Here is a 21,820-nt window from a genome sequence, read left to right as displayed (position 1 = left end):
TGAAATATTTCATTTCCAAGGGGTTGAAATTAGTCACAGTACATAAGGTTTTACGCTTTGGGCAAGGTCCCTGCTTAGTCCGTATACAGACCTAAATACAGAGAAGAGAAAGTTGGCTACCAATACATTTCAGAAAGATTTTTTCAAACTCATGCTATCTACTAATCATATATTTAATTATCTTAGAATTATTTAAAATCTCTCCAGCGTATTTGGGAAAACAATGGAAAACCTTCGAAATCGGATAGATTTCCACCTCGTGCAAACCGAGGATAAGGCGGTTAAGAAAGCTTCCTCCCCAGCTTTCGAAAAATTCCTAATGTACCATAATGACTTGGTTGGAATCCAGATGATGAAGAAGACATTGACGTTAAATCGACCTATATACACCGGCTTCTCTATATTGGATCTCTCTAAGCTACTTCTCTGTAGATTTCACTATGATTTTATCAAAGTGAAATACGGAGTTAAGGCCATACTACAATTCACTGATACCGGTTTGTTTATCTATCACCTTATCCATGTTTTTATTTCCCCATATGCTAACTTAGACTTTCATTCACAGTTAGTCTCATGTACAATATCAAAACCGAGGATCTGTACGCTGACTTTAAGGAGCACGGGGATCAGTTTGATTTCTCTGGATACCCTAAATCACACCCCCTTTTCAGTGATGCCAATAAAAAGTGTTGGGCAAGATGAAAGACGAAATGGACGGAGTTCCAATAAAGGGTACTATTAGGCTCATTGTTGATGTTAACCTTTCACGCTCTAGAGTTTGTAGGGCTCAGACCAAAGCTCTATTCCATTCTTTCTGGATCTGGAGAGAAGAAGACGGCGAAGGGGGTCTGTCGTCGTGTTGTGAAGCGGGACATCCATCATTCGGATTATCGCAAATGTTTATTCGGTGCAAAGGAGACAACATGCGTCATGAAAAGGATTGTTAGCGTTCATCATGATCTGTACACCGTCAGACAAACCAAGAAGGGCTTATCGGCTTGCGACAACAAGAAATACATCCTTCCAGGCGGATTTAAAACACTCGCTTACGGACACCATTTCATCGACACATTTAATAGAAAATGTAGAGCTCTAGAGTCGGAAGATGAAAACGAAATTTGAAAAATAAACTTTTTTTTTGAAAAACATTTCCTTAAATATAATACACTTTTAGATATGATTCATACTCCTTTTCAGTCATTTTCTATGATTATTGAAGAGCTTCGCGATCTTTAGATCATTTTGGCGTTGGCTCCGGGAAAACCTACCCAAAAAGCTTTTTGTACTTTTCCTCCCACTTCTATGTACAATATACAAGCCGCTGTATTGTCCACAAACTTTACTGTCGAGACTTAGTAGTTGTCTCCTCCCACACGACCATTTCTTATAATGTTCCAATAAAAACAATCTTATACTAGGTATAAAATATGGCGACAAGCCAAAGCTAGCGAAATAGTAACCGACACGTAGGGCGTCTATATAGATGGAAACCCAGTGTGACCCCCTTCTGGTCAAAGTTTATGATTAGAGACATTGGATATTTGGAAACATAATGAAGTAGCCTATCCGAAGCAAAAACTCCTAAAAAACTCGGGGTTTTTGATAGAGCGTAATTTAAATCTACTGTATTTGTTGCTGACATTAATAATCGACAATCACGTTTATATTTTTATCAATTTGAATCAAGTTTTGAAACTCGGCGTAAACGATACAAACAACGGCTTCGGGTAAGGCGGTTTCAAAACCCAGATCTAATCGTAATTGACCTTGTTTAACAATATTCCATGAGTTGGAATCACTAGCTGAAATATCAGGGCTTAAATCGAAGGGATATAAGGTGTACCTATTAGCGTACTCGAAGGGGGATATATCGTTACCGCCGTCCTTATAATGAATATTACACCCTGAAAACAACGTGTGGTACTCTCTCATAAACAAGTTTTTAGTAAAATTCGGAGCTAAGGCTTTAGAAGGTATCTGGTCGTTATCGACATACAAAGCTATATTATTTAAATTGTAATTTTTAAAGTTAAAGGGGTTATGGGTGTAGCTGCCCTCGAAAGCCTTGTTGGAAACTAAACCGATTATGACGCGAGAAGGGAGGGCGCCTAGATATATATTGTGGAAACTCTGACTCTGCGTGTACGCTGACAAAGTTTTAGTTTTAATCTCTGTTCGTGTAAAGTTATACTGAGCAGCGCCTCTAGCGAGAGCAGCTTCATGCGCCAATAATATTTTAGGTGCCAGTTTAACCTTGCGTACATTTATCCCATCTTCTTTATGCATTATTTTACAACCAGCGAGGGTCGCGGTCTCTTTAACCATCAGCACAAATTCGTCTTTGTTTCTCAAGAAGTTCATTTTAACATCAACGGCATTCACCAGATATTCTGGTATATTAAATATGCGCAAAAAACGGGGCAGTAAATTTCGATATCCACAGATTTATCGACGGCTTTCTTTCTAACGAGAAAACCACTACCGGTTAGATCATCAATCTTTTCAGAGTCGTCTTTAACCCATCCAGCACAGGACAGATGAGTGCTTTTAGCGGCAGGGCCATAGTTTAGAAGTGATTCGATGTAGGCACGATATGAGTAATTGTTTGCCGCTGGTGTTACGAGGGTGGAGCCAAAATAGATTTCACAAGTTCGCCATAAAGAGTGAGCTGCGTTATTTACGAGAGCTACCACAGCGTCGTCCGGTAGAATCCCACCATCATCTTTGGTCACACTTAGTCTGGTGTAATGCATCGTTTGCGCTAAATCCGTGTAATGATCCCCGTTCCCGGGGATGTGGTATTCGACGGTAGAGCTGTCATTGAGTGCCGATAGGGGTTTATACCAGGTCCATTGTCCGTGTTCTATACTTGTCTGGGTAGGTGTTGGAGGAAAAATATCGAGTTCACTCTTCAGGGCTTGAACGGAGAGCATTTTATCGTGAGAAAATGTCGCGTGGTTTCTTCTTTCCTCCCTTAGGAGTAACTGATAGTCTTCTCAGCTTGAGTCTCTTTATAACGCTCGACCCTTTCTGAGGGTTGACGATATTGTCCATTGTCTCGTTAAATCGACGCTTGCCAGCCGATTTTATATTCTGTCCTTCGGCTACATCGCCTAATATTTTATACCCCGTCGTAGCGGCTTTAACGCCTAGATATTTAGCACCCTTAACTAATAACGGTCTAGCCCATCTAAACAAGCCCTTGAGCAAGCCCCTACCCCGTGGCCTTTTTGGTGTGGTCTACCAGAAAAAACACTTGAAACCCCTTCACCCACCTGGTCAAGGTAATACGACCGGTACTCGCAACGATGACCTAAGACGTCTGGTTTGGGCATGGTCTAAAATGTAGTTTACAGGTTGTCTGTCCGAACTCGAATGCCGTCGGTTGACCTAAACTCGTTCTTATATCTATTTCTAACGTCTCGAAATAACGTTTAGCAACTTTAACATAGTGAGGTGAATCGAACGTTTTAGTGACTATAGAGCCATGGGGTTTATCTTCAACACCGACAATACGAAGTAATGGCGCTATCGTATCGCCTACTAGTTCATTGCTTACTATATCGGAATAGACAAATAGCTGATCCGGTATAAAGTAATTTAATCTGGCGGGCACGTCGCTTCTTAAATTTATCTCGGATTGATCGGTAGGGCAACTAAGGGGCATAAGATCCTCGTTATAACCGAGGAGTTTAGATAGGACCGGGGAAAAGGCCATCGACGCGTTTCGTCTTACAAATACAACCACGTGATTGGTGAGGGGGTCGCTGATAAAAGAAAACCAAGATGCGTATTCCCACGACTCGAGGCTGCGGTACAACTGTTTCAATAGCGCGGGTAAACTGATATAATAACCGCTGGGTATGGTGAATATATCCCCTATGCGGGTGGGTTTTTCTACGGTATCTACATAATTCACTACGCCACGATTTTTAAAAACAGGTCTGGAACTAGGCTCGGTAGCTTGAGGATGAACCGTCGGTTGTTTAGGAGATATTTCAGTAACCGCTAACTGCATGTAACCTTCGCCTTCTTTAACATTATAAAAGGATACTGGATATTGTATACATTTTGATAGTTTGGTAGAGTAGCAGGCTGTGGTATTTTCATACATTTGCATACTAGCGTTGCTACGAAGCGTTAGATAGAAGGGAGACTGCATCTTGAGCGTAAATCCAACTTGACATAGACTCAGGATGACCCAACCACTTTACAAAAATCTCCTTTTGTTTGTTTCGAGTACGTCGACGTAAAACCTTCTCGATCCTGTACGTTATGGGTTTATCTATCGACTGGAGCTCCCTAGCATAAAACACGCCTTTTATAGGATTTTCATCTAAATCTTCCAATCTGAATACAGGAGGGTATCAGTCTATTTTCCCTATAATCTTAAAAACTTCCATTGTAAAGTTATGTTCATACCCTTTCTCGAAAACCATCTTGTTACGAGAAACTCTAACGTGGGTTCCGACTTTCAAATCTATCGTGTGTTCTGTTTAAAGTATTTTCCGTAGATAGTGTCGAAAACTTGATGTGCGTTAGTTCCCGTAACCTCTGAGGGAGCAATTTTTATGGTTGAGTGGATGGAATTATTCTATGCCTGAACCAAAACCGACAATACATCCACATACCTCTTGGTATTGTTGTGCGTAAAGTACCTATACATACGTCCCTTTAAAGTTTGATTAAAGCGTTCTACTAGACAAGCCTTTATATCGTCGTTCTCGATAGTGAAAAATGGCACCCCTTTCTCCTTTAAATAGGCCTGAAAAAGCTTATTCTTAAACGTTGTCCCTTTATCCGTCTGTAACTTTGATGCTAGTGTATCCTTAAATATTGACTCGAATGCGGATACCATCTCTACCCCAGTTTTTGTTTTCATGGGTATTGCCCACGCCTTTCTACTGAAACAATCAATCACTGTTAAAATATAATTATAACCATCGTTATATTTAGCTAAGGCTCGCATATCATTTAAATCCGATAGTTTCAGCCTCCATCAGCAAACTTTCAAGGAAAATTTCGACGGCATCAGTCCCCCTATACGTTTCGGGTGCCCTGGGCTCTCCTAGAGATTATAGTTAGAAAATAATTGATTAAAGATAAGAATTGTTTGACGTACCATTCTTTCAATCACGACGTTGCTGAATCCACAGGCGATGTGTTCCGAGAGTTTGGTGGTTGAGGTAAGAGTTTCGTTATTTGCACAAGTTTGATAACGATTTAATATACTCTCAAAATCAGCGTAAATTATGAATGGACACTATAAATGATATCAGCTCAGATAAGGGAAATATTTTTAAATTGGAAAATATTTATCTTTTGCATCCATTCAAACTTTTCGAAAGATAGGATGGGTTTTTTATATTGCATTTTATTTCGCTGGGGTCTATGAATCGAGAAATTTTTAACGTGTTCGGTATGATTTCGTTTCGCGTTTAATCCCGAGAGTCTATGTAGACATCGTCGACAGATATAGATTTTACCGTCGTGTTTTGTGAAATGTGAAAAAAGCCGACTAAGACTTCGAATGAGACAATGTTTCTTCTAGCCATCGGTTAAAAGAAGAAGGTCAATTTTTCTCTCCTCACTCACCACCTCTTCACTCACGTAGCGCGGAAACACACCGCCCTCCCACACGAATATGTTAATCGATAGATTACTTTTTACTTCAAATTTCTTCATTGTAATGTTGTCGAGGGTATAGGGGAAACATGTCCGAGCAATTTAGTTCATTTTCATATGGCTTATAGTTGGATACTTGATTGGGGTTTGAACAGCGGGGTGTAAGTTAGCCAAGAATGCCCACTTAAAACACATCGTGTCATTTGATTTGATGTTGAGCACACTACGCGTGACAGTTATTGCTTTCGGGGTGTTTATAAAGGAACCCGCGACTAGGGGTAAATACTTGATTACGTCTACTCGGAGATATAAAATCCTATCTATCACCCAATTACTCCATAACTCCTGAAACTGCTCCATCAGAGTTGTAATTTCTTGAATACATTCGCTTATCTGATCTCGAAACCGATCCGCTAATAGAGTCGTCCGCGTTGTGCTTCGGATGAAAAGGATGTGTTCAACGTCTGTACCGTCGTCTATAACGCACTCGAATCAATAGATTCCACTTCATCCCCATTCTTTTAAACAATTGATCGCTCAAATACTTAATTAAACTGAGGATTAGAGGGGTAATAAAGAGTTCGAAGTCGGTTTGAACATTCCGGCGGGGTATATCTAGCGCTAAGAACGGCTTCTCCCAGAGCTAACATCTCCTCGGCCTTGTTAGAGAATAAATTATCATCGGTGGGCTCTTCCGGAGATGCCACTATCGGATAATCCTCTGACGACGAATCAGCAGGTTGGGTAGAGACGTTAGACCTTTGATGTGATGGTAGCGGATTCCGACTTTGTGTCTGGGAGTGACGGTTAAGACGAGCTTTACGCGGGAAAATTCTCCCGCACGTAACATACAAAAATTTGGTATTTCCATGCTGTTCGCGGACGTGTCTTTCCAACGCATATTTTCTCTTAAATTGCATATCACAAATGCGGCATATAATATCGTCATACCCTTTGCATGCGAGTTTTGACAGCGCGATTCTACTCTTATACCGCTTATCATAAGTGTTACACAGAAACATTCTAATTTAAAGAAGTACTACAACGTGTATGGAGGGTGGAACTCAGAGTCAAATTAATCAAAAATGTCTTGATTAGAATCAAGACCTAAAAAGTAACGACAAGACTGAGGTTATCACTTGTCTGAAGGATCAGATATTAATTTTTCTTTTTAATTGAAACTTAAATTAATGCTTAAGAAAAAAACAACGTTCCATTACCGTTTTCCGTTGAAATAAATTATTTTACTGGTAATCAATTTCAAAAATTTACTTATCTCAGCTTTTCGACCACAATTCCATTCCCCGAAAACATTTTATCATTACATTAACTACTTTTGGGAGAGTACGTGTATTGTTTTGCGATTTAAAAGGTTCTAAGTAGCACAAGAAAATTTGGTTTGAAATAAATAAACTCATGATAATAGTTATAACGAACAGAAAATCAAGGGAATGGCACCGGTAATGAGCAGCAAAAAGAGAGAAAAGTATAGCACTTGCCAATGTCCAGCCTGCAATCCCCACAATTCCAGTTGATTTTGGCGCAGCACCTACCAGTGTCCAGTATTCAATTCTCGCAATTCAACCCGCCCTTTCGGTTGTAGTCATTAGACCAGCAATAAACAATTTATCCCGCTTCCACCCGCCGGACCGGGCCCAAACCTAATACCGCAAAATTAACAGGTTATTCGTGTAGTTGTTGGAAGCCAAAATAGATTGCGTGTAGCGGTATTTATCCGACCAAATGATCGACCCCAGTAAGGAATGTAATTTAAAGTGTCAAAAACAGTATCTATTCAATGCTCTCAAAGAACGGGTTGATATTTTTCGCGTCCCTTTGTGCGTGTGTACCTGAAGGTATTCACTTAAATTTAACGCGTTTAGATATCTTTGTTGGAAACGAGTATCGTTGATCAATAAAAGCAGATTGGCTTGCCATTGAGTTTACCTTTCGACCACACTGCCAGATTTTTCAATAATGTTTCGAAGAAATCTTCTACATATCAGAAAATGGCCTTGAGCGCGTTAGGTACTAAGAGGCTAGACTTGGAAGGGTCTTTGAATGTTACATCCTATTTCGTCAACCACGTCAGGGTGAGTATCCTTAACAAAAATTCTTTATTAAATTGTTCTTGGCTAATTATAAGCATTAGAGGCGCTGCATCCATAAATTTACGCCGTTTGAAAAAGAACCGAGAAATTAAACGCAAGAAACCTGCTTTAAAACACAGCATATCACAGCCAAAACCGCAGCAACAAGAAAATCCCAATCAATTACTTGATGAACTTTCGCCGGAAGCAATCACTTTTTTGGAAGATTTTTGAACAAGAATTTACTCTTTATGTGTGATGCGACCAGCCCTATCTGTGATACAACAAGACCTAACTGCAACACAAGACCCATCTGCGATTCAGGAGAGCTTAACTGTGATACCAAAAGACTTAACTGCAGCACAAGACCCATCTAGGATACAGGAGAGCTTAACTTAGGCCTGTGCGAGTCCAGTTTCTTGGGCTTCGAGTCGAGTCTCGAGTCCTAAAAAAGCTCTTATAGAATCTCGAGTCGAGTCTTTTAACTGGTATCGAGTCCTAAAGTCAGCTTCAAAACTACGTCTCAAGCCCAGTGTCGAGTCCTGATAAATTATTTCATGTCAAAATTAAGGCTAAATATTTTCATATCTTTTATTTTTTACTCTACATTTGTTCAAATATCACAGGTTGGATATAAAAAGTGACAAACGCCAATAAACATAATTTTAACTTTTGGCTTTGGTTTGTTCTAGCTGACGTCAAATTTTTGTCCAATCACCTGTCTTCACTAAAATCTAAATCGGTAAAACCCCACTAGATGCCACGCTCTACTTGAAATTCCTGGTCACCGAGTTCAGGGGAAATACATGGATAAAGGATGAGCGTGAGGAAATTTGTTTTCACGCTAGAGGGTAGGCAACCCCCTATCTCCGAAGGCAGCTTATTCGATATACAGTATACATTGTTGCAGCTTCGGTTGTCAGCACGGGAAAGCTAGTCCTCTATGTAATGTAGATTTGTGCGTGCTGACAAGACACGAAAGAAGAATAAATTCTTTATCCATGGTAAATATTTATGGACTTGATATGGTGTTAAGCCTCGGTTCGAGTCCTCCTCGAGTCCAGTAGTGAGGATTTTTGAGGACTCGAAATTATTCTCAAGTCCTAAAATTTTCATTTTCAAGTCTCGAGTCGAGTACTCGACTCGAGACTCGATCGAGTACTCGCCTTTGATCGAGTACTCGCACAGGCCTAGCTTAACTATGATACCAGAAGACTTAACTGCAATACCCGTCTGCGATATTGCAAAACAAAACTGTGATACAGGACAACTTAACTGTGATACACGAAAACCACACTGCAACACCACAGAACCAAACTAAAGATGCATCAACTCAGGCTTCTCCTCTTGTAAAAAAGGTATCTTACCAAGTATCGACCCGCAAATTACAAAGACTGAATCATAAATACAAGAAACAAGTTTTTGCTTATAAATCAAAAGTAAACCAACTCAGACAAGAATCCCGGAATCACCAAAAAGCACCTATACAGAAAGAACTTATTCAGTTGAAAAAATTAATGGATTCTTCTTTGAGCAAAGATCTAGCAGCTCTTTTGATACTGGAACAAATAATGACTTTTTGCAAAAAGTCCGTCCCTTATGAAATTTGTGGTTTAGTCTAAGAGAAGTCCCCTGCTGCCTACAATTTTATTCGAGAGCTTACAATTTTACACTTGCCACACAGAGTAACATTGAAAAGATTCATAGGTCACGCTAATGGTGAAGATGGTGTTACACCTCTCATCAAAGAGCGATTAAAAGCAGCAGAATTTACAAAATTGAAAGATGATAACGAAATATTGGGATCATTGCTGTTTGATGAAATGGCACTAAAGGCAAAACTTAAATATGAAAAAAATATAGACATGTTCTTTGATGCGACAACACTAAGCCAAAATGAAGGGATTGGAACAATTATAGCGACACACTTGTTGTGCTTTGTATTCCAAGGATTGTCTACCTCTTTCAGCCTTGGGGTGCTTTTTCACATCAAAACTGTGTGCAGTCCAGTTTCATTAATTAATATTGGACGTAATAGCTGTTGTTGAAGAATCTGGCTTCTTGGTCGTTCGGCTCCTGGCGGATAATGCCAAAATCAACACGGCTGCTTTTAGACTTCATTTTGGTGGTAATGATCTCAAACATGAAGTTACTCATCCGCTTGATAATGCGAGAATCCTTTTTATTGCATTTTATCAATAGCATTTACTCAAAAACCTTAACAATCAGTTTTTGGCAAGAGTATTTGTCTAAATAGATCTTCTAATTAGCTCAAAGTATGTGAAGCGATTCTATAACTCTCAAATAGGTCAAACAGTAAATCCTATTAGGTTTATAAGCAGAAAACACGTGTCCCTACAACTTTTGAAAAAATGAATGTGCTTCGCGCAATTCAAATCTTTTCATACCCAATAACGACAGCTTTAAAAAGTCTGGTTCGACTCAGTATGTGTGATGAGGCAGAAAAAGAGCACATTGAAGTTAAGATCTATTTCATGGATATGGTGCGAAAGTGGTTTGAAATCCACGATATTCAAAGCAAAACATACGGAATCCATTTCAGAGTACCCAATAAATTGTCATTCATTAACATTTATTTTGAGAGGTTAAATTGGCTTGAGGAGTAATTTATTCCCTTTATTCAAAAGATCCAATTTAATGCATAAAACAAATCAGAAAGTATCACTGCTGAAACGTATGACGCCCTTACAATCACGACTAAGTCAACCATTGCTGTTGTTCGTTACTTCCTTAAGAGAGGCTCTCACTATATTTTTACACGAAAGTGATGCAGTAGAGGAAACGTATGCCCGTTTAGGACGTTCAACTGGGAATAATGACCAAATGGATGTTCGAGCGTGTGTTTTCAGTTTGCAACACCATTGGGATTTTGAAAGCCTAACCCAATTTAAACTGCAGTCGTGGGTCTACATCTGAAGGCATTGTGATAAATGAAGGATTTGAACAAGGAACCATATGTACAATAATCCACCTACAACTAAAAATCAACCTCAGAAATCATTTAAAGATGCTGTTACAAAAAAAATGGAGAAGTTAACTGTTACAAACAACAAACAAGTCACAATTAGGAATCTATCTAACGTCATAATTGGCGGATATATTATCAAAATTGCTGAGGAAAAAATAGACTGCCTTGATTGCATTGAAAAACCTTTTCAACCGACTTCCAGCTCGCCACTTTTCTCTCTGATCAGGAAGCAAGATAGAGGAGGCTTGAAGTATACCCTTCCAGATTATTAATAACATCTCTAGCTCTCGAAACTGGTTTTGTTCAGTGGTATTTTGATTTATTCCCTCGAAACAATGTGCTGGGGAATTTTACGGACATAATTTTACCACACTTTAGAAAACCCTACGAATGCCTTTGCAACATCTCTGAATTACCAAATATTCTTTTACAAAAGTATTTAAGAGCTCTTTTCACGAACTACGCAACCGATGCTACTGATAGAGTCGCAAGCTTCAAAAAAATGAATAAAAAACCTCTGTCACGTAAAGTGTTAAAGGTTTAGAAATAATTTTGTAGCTAGCAAAAATGTGTATAAAGATTGTTGTTCCTATTTTCAAATAGAAAAGCCAAAAAATGTGTATATATGAATTTCTTCCAAGTTAAAGTTCCTAAATAATGTGTATATAAATTTGATCCGAGAAAAAAGTCAAGAAATATTTATATATAAATTTCATACGAGAAAAAAGTTAAGAAATGTTTATATATAAATTCTTCCGAGAAAAAAGTCAAAAAATAAGTATATATAAATTTCTTCCCGGTTAGATTTCCTAAAAAGACCTAAAGCCCAAAAATGTGTACATAAAAATTGCTTTCTTTTTTTCTTTTTAAGCTTTTTGCCCATGACAAAAGCTTTATACGGAGACCCCTGGAAGCAGGCTAGCTGGCTAGCTGGCAGGACGGCTGGCTGTTTCGCGTTCGCGTACATTTTCATAAATTAAAATTTCGCGGCAGAGCTCGCCGGAATTTGAATCTCCACCGCACTAGCGACATCTATACTAAACTCGATCATATTTTCGACTAAAAAATGCGGTCTCTCGGAGGTAGCGGGATGCGGATACTTTAAGTCTGCGCCACTACGGATTGTTGTTAAGCTATCGATCCTTTTCCTACACTTCTCCACGCCTTTGCTTCGAACTGACGTTGCCGGTGTGAATATCCCTAATTTCGGGTTTCGTTAAAGACAATATAACACTGCAAAAAGCGTTAATATGCCTTGGGGCATATGTTGTTTTTTGTTAGGGTTGTATTTAAAGTACCGATTAAAAAATTATTTATATGCGATAAATAATTACCGATAATCGAAAATTAGTAGGTACCGATTAGAAATTAACTACTTTTGATAGAAAAATATTTATTTTCCCGATTACACTATTAAAACATGAACAAGTGTTTTTAGTCAATAATTAAAGCTTTTGTAGATTTGGCCGGGCGACCTCGTTTTCTTTTAGAACCAATTGGTAAATTTTTGGATTCTGGGGGTAATGCAAAGAGTTTCAAAATTACAGCCAAACCCAGAATGTGGTGACAAATGTATTTCTTCATGGCCGGTGGGCATGTACAAGTTGATTGGTTCCATAAAACTGATTTAAGGGAAATGTCAACGGATATTGTCACCTGCCACATTCTTGATTGAAACTGTTTGTAGGAGTCGAATGTTTTGTAGCTTTGGTTTTTGGACATATTGATGAAACCATTAATCTCTGTATCTTTTAACTTAGATTTTTCTTTACCAGAAGGAAGAATAAACCAGTACGAGGAGGTGTCATTAATTTTTCTACATTTCATTGACAAGGCTTGTGGTGATTGAGTGAATTCAAATGACTTTGTCATTAGTGACAAATCAAATTCAGGTTCTTGAGCAAACGATTTTGATTTCGGACGCGTAATGTCTCTTTCTTTGGACCACGAATTAAGTATTTCAAAAGTTTTTTCGAAAAACTTGGGTAATGATAAACGTTCTCTAAGAGTTGCTTCATTTTTTATCACATTGTTGGTCGATTCAAGACCATTATTTGTAGAAGGGTAACCTTGAGCTACTCCCTCATACCACCCAGTGTAAGTCTCTAAATATCCCCGTTTAAAATATTCAAGAAATGGTTGAGCTACTAATATTGGTTCCCATTTTTTAAGAAATCTAATTTTAGCAGTTGAAAACTCGTTACATGTTTTAGCAAGTTGCAGAGACAAGATATCTGACCTAATCTGGGACTTCCATTCTCCTTTTAAAGACCTCAATCGTTTGTCAACATTTCTAATCACATGCGCCCAACAATGAACCCGGGTGACAACACAGAATCTTTTGGTAACCGTATTCTACACCGAGCTGGACATCTGTCAATGACGTTGCAAAGGTATAGCAGCTTAGTATCATTGGCTGATTTTCCTTTCGTGTTGTAGTTGAAGGACTTGAATGATTTAACATACAAATGAGCCTCACTTTTAGTTTTAAATGAGCCAATAGTTTCCCAGTTGAGAGTAGTTCTAAGCCGCTTTGCACTTGGTTCAACGTCATCATCACTTGATGGTATGGATTCGGAATGACAGTCCATTGCGAAGTAATTTGTTTCACCAAAAATCCTCGACTAACAGATTTTAACTTTGAAGAAAATTTTGGCAAAAATAATCGGTCGAATAATTTTTTAATTCGTTTTTTATCGGGAACTTTGAATCGGCAATTTTTTCAATCGCTATCGGGTAAAAATAATAGGTAATAAAATAATTTTTTAATCGGGTAAATAATAATGATCCTTTTTGTTAAAGTTAGTAAAAAGATCTCTAAAAGTAAAAAAAAAGTCATATCTAATAAAACCAAAAATTTACTAATGTCATACTTTTTGTTGTTATTCACTAAATAAGGCAAATGTTGATCTTTCTACAGATTTCAAGTTTTAAAAACGCTTAATATGAAAAAGAAAAATTCTTATTGTACGTAAAATGAGATAAACAACCAAAAATGTACCTGAGAATTGAAGTCCCCTCCTGTTTCAGCACAGTACACGACTGCACGGGCTTTATATATATATAGGCGGCGTTGGTTCTACTTCCGGAAACCAGCGTATACGTACAGCGTAGAGTCATGGACGTGAGCTGGCGAAGACGCGAGGAAAAACAAATTTACACACTCGCATTCTTTGGGCCTTGAGATTTTAAATGAACATAAGTTTCACTATGGCATTAACTGACTTAACGTCCCAAAATATTGACAAATTTGGCTAAGTTCGTATATTTTTAAATAAACAAAATGATCTCGTGTCTTTTAAAGAAACAGACATTAAAGGTAAATATATACTACTATTAAGCCTTTTCAAAAACAGTTGTGCTACTCCTGCTTGTGCAGTGCTAGCCTGCTAGTGCTGTGCCTGGTGTTAAATTTTTAATGAAATAAATTTCGATTTTTCGTAGAACTCGTAGGAGAAGCATCAGTAATAACGTTGCTAAAAATGGGAGATGTTAGTAATAATTTCATTATTCATCGGGAAGTGGTGACGAACTTTGTAAGAAATGTAAATTCATTGAACAACGAAGAGTTACGAAATAACTTTACAGAACAGCTTTTAAACTTAGTAAGCTTTTCAAATCGTCTATTGTAAGGCAGTCTTCCGGTGTTCTAGGGACGGTTTTCATGTACTCAATAACATCCAGAAAAGCATGAATGACGTTTAACCCGCCATTCTTAATACAACTGGGTAAGAACGATGGTACATTAACAGGGTCGATGTGTAAATAGGAGCATAAGAAAAATAAAAATTTTATATTAGAGCTAAGGTCAATGCCTAAAGTTCGTCCAAATTCCAACGAAAAGATTCTGGGTCCATATTGAGGCTTTGAAGTCTAAAGTTCCTATGTGGTATTGGGTTATTTCCGCGAGTTAATTTATACTAAATTTATATAGGCTTATTAGTAGTGAAAGGGGGTGGAGGGTTAAAAAAAGGAAAATGGTTGAGTATCGAGATTTCGGACAGGTAATAACACGTTTAATACAACATTAATAGGATTAACAGGTGCGTCATTGATTTTAAGAGGTGTCAAATGATAACATGAAGGATGAGTGATCAAGAGTCATCAATAGATTTGATAATAAAACAAAAGATTTATTTATAACAAAAGAGTTAAAAATGTTTTTCTTTGAATTGATCAATGAAATAGTGACAGGTTTGCTTAAAAAATGTTTTGGTGACTGGATGACGTGTTCAGGGTTTTCCGCACATTCACAATGGTATATTCTCGCCATCCCAATATTTTCTTTCTTTGTAAGTTTTAATGACCCTTTGCACTTTCGGCTATGCTCTTCAACTTTTTGAAATCCACGTAAATAGGATATTTCGTCACAAACCAATAAATCGGGCGAATTTTCCATGAAAATCTCTTGAATTTTAAAAATAGCTTCATCAAATGATCTAGTACTGTTTTGGCTGGTTTCAGTTTCAATATTTCTGGGAGTCGGACTTCCAAGAGAGTCTGCAGCTTGACTTCCAAAAGAGTTGGCAGCTTGATTTTCATACATTTCCTCTAGGGTATCAAAATTAATTTCAGAGGCTATAGACGATTCAGCAATGACACTAATTATTTTGTCTTCCGTCTGGTTGTTCAGAATGATCAAGCCCCTCATTAGTGTATGGGGTAAAAGACATCTTATGTTTCTTCCTGATTATCTCCAACTCTTTGGTAAATCTGTCTTTTCGGTTACAGACGCAAATATCAGATTTAAATGTCTTTTGGGCTTCATTTTCTTGGAGTAAACATATTCTTTTCGATGGCCGTCTGAAAGTCGCTTTTCAGAACGGTTTGTAATATTTTCAAGAGTTGAAATAACGTTTTCGTCGTGCTCAAGTGAACCATCATCTGATACCAAGGGCTCATTTAGTGCTTGGAAAACCGTCACGATGTCATAAAAAATTCTCTGCCCGTAATGTGTGATATTTACGCTTGACCATCTCCAACGCGTTATCGAACTGACCTGTTTCGTTTTCGGAATTGAATGACAACGCTAAAGTTTTACGACGTGGTGATAAAATTTAACACTTCCATCTGATAAGTTTTTCTTTGCTTTACGAACTTTTCCGATTTTTCCGCAGTTTCAAAAGCTAAGGTATATCCATTATTAATTAAAAACTAACGCTTCATACTCGGTTTTTACTGGGCGTTTTTCGCAAAATTTCTCGTAAATGTAAAAAAGTTTACCATTTTTTTTGCGAAATACGCGTTTTGCCGTCGAAGGCTCTATTTCTATTTTTCGTTTTTTCTTCCTATGCGTTTTTTTGTTACGTACTAACCGACCAATCATATGCTTTCTTGGTTTGACGTCATTGATTCCATCTTAGATTTATTTTAAAAGAACGCCATTTTATGTTCGACACAATACTCGAAGCCTTGGTTAGTACTTGGTAGTTTTTGTTCTAGTCTGAATCTCTGAGTGATAGAGCCAATTTGTGATAGTCTGATAGAGCCAATTGTGATACTTAAATGTCGAAATTGAAAATGGAACTGTTAGTCGAAGAAATTAGGAAGTATCCTTATCTTTACGATAAACGACACGTTAGCTTCAAAGACGCTATTATGAAAGAAAACAGGATGACTTCCATCGCCGCAATGTTCAAATTAACAAGTAAGTTATTATTTAATGTACTTTTTTATCAATATAACTAAGAAATACACATTTCTTAAATTATTTATTAAAATATGAGGTTATTACGATATGGAATGGTTTAAGAGACCGGTACCTGAGGTTGAGAAAGGACTACTTTGGAAAAAAGTCCAGCCATGAAGTATCAATTCCTAAATGGAAACTGTATACTGTTTTGGATGGGTTTTTGAGCTCTACTGTAGAGCCTAGAAGGTAATATATGGTACTGCTACATTTATTTTAAATTTAAAAACATATTTTTACTGTGTGAAACTATTTCGTAGAACATGTAACAACATAACCAACACTGATAGTACTGATATTAGCCAGAGTAATGAAGCTTCTACAATTTTAAACGCCATGGCCAATGGTGGAGGTTCATTTGAAGAAATGTATGTTATCAGTTAACTACATATCAACACCCGGTTTCATTTGTCATTAATGTTTATAATTTAAAAGGAACCTGCAGGATTTGTGTAAAGAGTCGGACGAAGACGCTGAACGCATAATTTGTGAAAGTACAATTTTTGAAGATCCAGATTCACCAGAATGTAACCCCATCAACAGCTCCTTCAAATCAATTCAAAAGAACATCTTACTGGAAACAACTGGAGAAGCTCATTCATCAAAGACAGAAACTTTAGTTCCTAAAAACTGTGATACAACGAAACCCCCCAATGCCAAAAAAAGAAAGTCCAGTGACGTTGATTAGAGAATGATCTCATTTTTGAACGCTGCTACCAAAAATTTGGAGCAGAAGGAGAGCAAAAATATGAACAATTATGGAAATGCTTTGTACTTTAAAAGCCTACTAGCTAGAAACGAGAGCCTTAGTAAAAAAAGAACAGGTTAAGTTGCGGTTTGGAATTGGAAAATTGTTTTACGAAGCTGAATTATCAGATTAAATATTTATTGCCATTTTAGAGATCTCAATAAAAAGAAAAACAGTTAATTTCACTTTCATATTGTGAATTATTTACAAACTAGTTCACATACTTATGTTCAATTATTATAGTTTCCTTACTACAACGACTCAAGTAATCATAACTGATGGCATTTTGTTATAAAAAGTAATAATAGCTATTGTTTATTAGCTTTCTCTACTTGCCCTGGTAGCGCGCCTTCATTACTAAGATAGGCAGCTAAAGTTTCTCTTAAAATACCCGCAAATGGCTGTGTCTATTTGGTGGCTTGCGTTCTGAGAAATCTTTAATAATGCAATGCTCCAAATTTTCTCTCCATGTTCCTTTTCTTAAAATCCCGTTGTCATCTTCATAGTCTACAAACCTTGCGGGAGAATACCTTCTTTCTGTGGACGGTTTATCATGCTCGTCTGTCATGAGATAGTTGTGAAGACAGACAGATGCCTTGACTAGCCCATCAATGTTGTCTGGGGTCCCATATATAGTTCGCGAGAAAATGCGACATCTTACCGCCATGATACCAAATGTGTTTTCAATGACTATTCTGGCACCACTAAGACGAAGTTTAAAAATTCTCCTAAATAAATCACATTCGCCAGGATATGGCCTCATAATATCACGTGACAGTGGGAATGCTTCATCTCCTACGATGAAATAGGGAAACTTTGTGTTTGAGCCTGGGAGAATCTTGCCTTCAAAAATATTTAATAGTTGGTTTTGCATACGATTTCCAATTTCTGAGGTTAAGTAGATTCCGCCATCACTTTGGCAACCGTAGCTACCATCATCCATATCGCTCTGAATACTCTCAGATTACTAAGGAACGACCAGTATTTTTTATATTTAATTTTTCTCATCCCGGTATTGTTGCTATGTGGCTCTTGCCCGTTGCCTAACCATGGAAAATGACGCGATGTAACGCAGGGTCTTTGAAAACAATGATTGCATTCGGGGTTTGCGATATACCCATCGTTCGGAAATTCAGGCTCTGGATCTGGTGACATATAAATCGAGATTCTGGAAGAGTGCGGTACTTCGTTCATTTTCCTTTTTCTTGGTGTTTTCGACCCTGATACGGCAAACCATGGAAAAATTAAGTTTTTATGCCATGAAAATTTAATCTATGCTGTATAATACCTGTGCTTTCTCGGTAACTCCATCCGTTCTTATTAAAAAGATTTTTAATGGTCTCTTCTCTTTCTCCACTAGCTTCGAAGGTTACTATTTTCATTTTGGAACTCATTTTCGATATGGTTATCCTTTTGAAGTCCTACGTTTTGTGAAGGTATCTCGCCAAATACAAAAAAGCCAGTAGAAATTGTACGCTTGAGGGACGGGATTAGAGTAGGAGTAAAGTGTTGTTGTAGAAAGCATCAAGCAACAGAAAAATTCCATAGTAAGTCTCTTCAGTGTAAGAGGGAAAGACACTTTGCCGTCTATCTTGCTTTTCGGCACTTGCACTCTAGGCGTTTTGGATCTTGAGAGTGCGCATTGACGGCAACCCCTTTCTATGTACCGACAATGAGGGTTTCCTACCCCCTTTTTTACAAAAAAGAGGCTTATACTCACGCAATTACACGTTGAGGAGAGAACCTCTCCATTGCATTCATCACTCGGTGAAGTAAAAAAAATCTAGCCTCTATATTGGCTTCATTCGAGTCCAATATTATTCGACATTTGTCCAATGTAGGTTAGATATTACACCAATATGGGTTCGATATTAGTCTAATCAGAAGCGAATAAAAGAAGTTAACAAAGCCCCATAGACTGCATTATGAATGCGTATTCCTCATAAATGGAAAGAGAGAGTATTTTTAAGGCCCCCTTTTTAGCACCCCTTCTAGAAAACGTTCGGAATGGAAACGCAACCTGGTGGTGTTGAATAAAACTACACAAAATGGCGCTCTCCCGTAATGAGAGTTTCTCTCAGTCCGCGTCCAATTTAGATTTAAGTATCATTACAGGGATGAAAGACAAATCAACACAGTATAATTTTTACTTAATTAATAAACAGAGTATGAAAAGTAAGTCAGTATCTTGTGAATTGAAAGAAACTATTGACTTAAGGGACGAAAAAGTCCTAAATCGCGTTAAGCCTTTGCAAATAAATAAACAATATGCTGAAAAATCAACCCAGTGCTGTACAATTTTGCCAAATATACCTCCAAAAACCAAAAACAGCGGAAAAATCATCAAGTGCTTCCATCATATCGAAAAGCAAATACTGCCAAACCATACCAGCATTTTATGGAAATTTTCTTGTCAAAATTTCCCAGCTGATTAACCGAGATTATCACAAAGTGTTGCAATATTCAGTAAGTGTCTATTTATAATGATTCAAAACGTTTCATTCCTTCTATTTGGCTTCTAGTCTGTTATACACTCCAAATTCTATGAGCACTTTTAGATCGCATACGCATCACTAGCAGTGAGTCTGACATGATGCTGGTGCGATACGTCTGTGATCTAATTGTGTACCACCGTTATGAGTCGTGATCTGCAAGCGTAATTTAAGTGTTCTAAGACCTTTTGAGGTGATTTTTGAATGATCTTATGCTTTTTAAGATAATGGTTCACTCTTACATCACTCAGAAAGGAAATAAAAAACACATTTAAATCACTCAATTATGAAATAAAGAACACATTTAAATCACTCAATTATGAAATAAAGAACACATCTAAATCACTTTTTAGCATATATGCTCTTTACGTGAGCTTAACAATTATTTGTGGCTTATAGCATTAAATCGCATTACATAACAATTTTAATCACAATTGGGCTTAACCTCTGTAATTTTGGTATATTCTTGTTTAAGTCTTTATAAACTTTTAAAGATAAAATCAAAATTAACATTTTTTATTCAACATTATTTCTGATGAAGTCAAACTTCGATTAAATTTAATTTTATTCAATTAATCTTAATTCTTTCTTATCTGTTTTGGTTAAACTAAACATTTATTTCAAGATTAAAATTTACTCTTATTGAAAATTAAGACCACGTGGAAGGCTAGCTTACTTCTCCGCTTTTATTGCTCCATGGGAATTTCTGAATTCCCACCCTCTAATCTACCGTGATAAAAAAAATTCCGCTATTGGTTTTCTTATCCCATTCTGAGAAATCAGTACGTGAAATACTACTTTCAATCATAGAAAAACATGTCGAATCGTGCCTTTTGTGCACTGCATGCTATCGTTGAATCAAAATTAAACCTTCTGTATCTTGGGGAAACCCAGCCCAGACCGACTTTGGTGTTGTTGTCGTTTTTTTTCTCTGAAGAAAGAGTTAAAAACTCTAAAAAATTCCACTTTGAAAGCGACGAAGGCCCCAAAGGGTTAGTTTTTCTTTTCTTAAAATTAAAATAGTATGGATGTTTTCATTTTAACGTTTTTTGTACCATTTGAACTTAGTGGAGTAGATGTATTTTAATTTACAGCCTGTTTTTCAAAGCTGTGAGAAGTGAAGAAGCGTTATTTAGAGTTTCAGTTCATTACAAGTAAGTGAGTATAATTAAGATTTATAAGCTAACGATTAATTAAGTTTGGTAAAGGTTTATATTGAATTGAGTTAGGGTTTAAATCGGTCCTTTTTCCAAATTTGTTTTGGGGAAACCTTGTTTTGGTTAAACTAAACATTTATTTCAAGAATAAAATTTACTCTTAGTCTTATTGAAAATTAAGACCACGTGGAAGGCTAGCCCGCTATACTTCTCCGCTTTTATTGCTCCATGGGAATTTCTGAATTCCAAGGGTGGATATGTCCCTCTGCTACCGCGAGAGATGAAATTCCGCTATTAGTTTTCGTATCCCATTCAAAAACACGTCGAAGCGTGCCTTTTGTGCACTGCATGCTATCGCTGAATCATAGAGTTTAATTACACTTGGTTAGGGTTTAAATTAACTTTGGTTAGGGTTTAAATTAACTTTGGTTAGGGTTTAAATTAACTTTGGTTAGGGTTTAAATTAACTTTGGTTAGGGTTTAAATTAACTTTGGTTAGGGTTTAAATTAACTTTGGTTAGGGTTTAAATTAACTTTGGTTAGGGTTTAAATTAACTTTGGTTAGGGTTTAAATTAACTTGGGTTAGGGTTTAAATTAACTTGGGTTAGGGTTTAAATTGGATTAATTGCCACGTTGGTTAAGTAACACTTGCGATGCTTCTATTATTTAAAACTTACGTGAAATGAATTGTTTCAAATTTTTAAATTAACACTGCCGATAACAGAACCAGGTAAAATATAATGGATTTAAATTTAAATAACGAGTTTAAGTGTGTTATGTGTAATTATAGAACAAATAATTCCATTTTACTTAATCATCATGTTTTAAACCTTCATAAAAATGAGAGCACATTCTGTGTGCACTGTAAACTATCCCCGTATAAAACTAATAGCTATGGAGCCTTTAAAGCCCATTGTAGTAGAAAACATAGATCTTATAATGGAGCTAATGTTAATGAGCCACAACAGATCATAGAGTTAGAGGATAGAGGTAGACCGCCTAGTTCTATGTCAAGTGCTGGCACATGGG

At 37.1% G+C, this 21,820-nt stretch overlaps 4 protein-coding genes across 4 annotated transcripts; 1 reads left to right on the top strand and 3 right to left on the bottom strand.

Annotated features, from left to right (window-relative positions):
- The first annotated feature begins 223 nt into the window (after nt 1-223).
- Nucleotides 224-974, top strand: LOC149658453 (uncharacterized). Its single transcript, XM_089844745.1, has 3 exons — nt 224-497; nt 570-732; nt 776-974. The coding sequence occupies exons 1-3, from the start codon at nt 224-226 to the stop codon at nt 945-947; spliced, it is 609 nt and encodes a 202-aa protein (XP_089700871.1). The 3' UTR covers nt 948-974.
- Nucleotides 975-1,641: 667 nt separating this feature from the next.
- LOC149658452 (uncharacterized protein F54H12.2-like) lies at nt 1,642-2,361 on the bottom strand. The gene has a single exon (XM_089844744.1). The coding sequence runs from the start codon at nt 2,359-2,361 to the stop codon at nt 1,642-1,644; it is 720 nt and encodes a 239-aa protein (XP_089700870.1).
- A 17-nt stretch (nt 2,362-2,378) lies between these two features.
- Nucleotides 2,379-2,933, bottom strand: LOC149658451 (uncharacterized protein F54H12.2-like). The gene has a single exon (XM_089844743.1). It carries the CDS (start codon nt 2,931-2,933, stop codon nt 2,379-2,381), a length of 555 nt encoding a protein of 184 aa, XP_089700869.1.
- A 14,590-nt stretch (nt 2,934-17,523) lies between these two features.
- Nucleotides 17,524-18,084, bottom strand: LOC149658450 (uncharacterized). The gene has a single exon (XM_089844742.1). The coding sequence runs from the start codon at nt 18,082-18,084 to the stop codon at nt 17,524-17,526; it is 561 nt and encodes a 186-aa protein (XP_089700868.1).
- Nucleotides 18,085-21,820: the final 3,736 nt, after the last annotated feature.

Source organism: Phalangium opilio, unplaced genomic scaffold (genome assembly GCF_054372755.1).
Source record: "Phalangium opilio isolate 3A_F unplaced genomic scaffold, DU_Popi_V2 ptg000077l_1, whole genome shotgun sequence".
Classification (NCBI taxonomy): domain Eukaryota; kingdom Metazoa; phylum Arthropoda; class Arachnida; order Opiliones; family Phalangiidae; genus Phalangium; species Phalangium opilio.
Note: the sequence above shows the minus strand (reverse complement) of the source record. Positions and strands in the feature narration are given on the sequence as shown.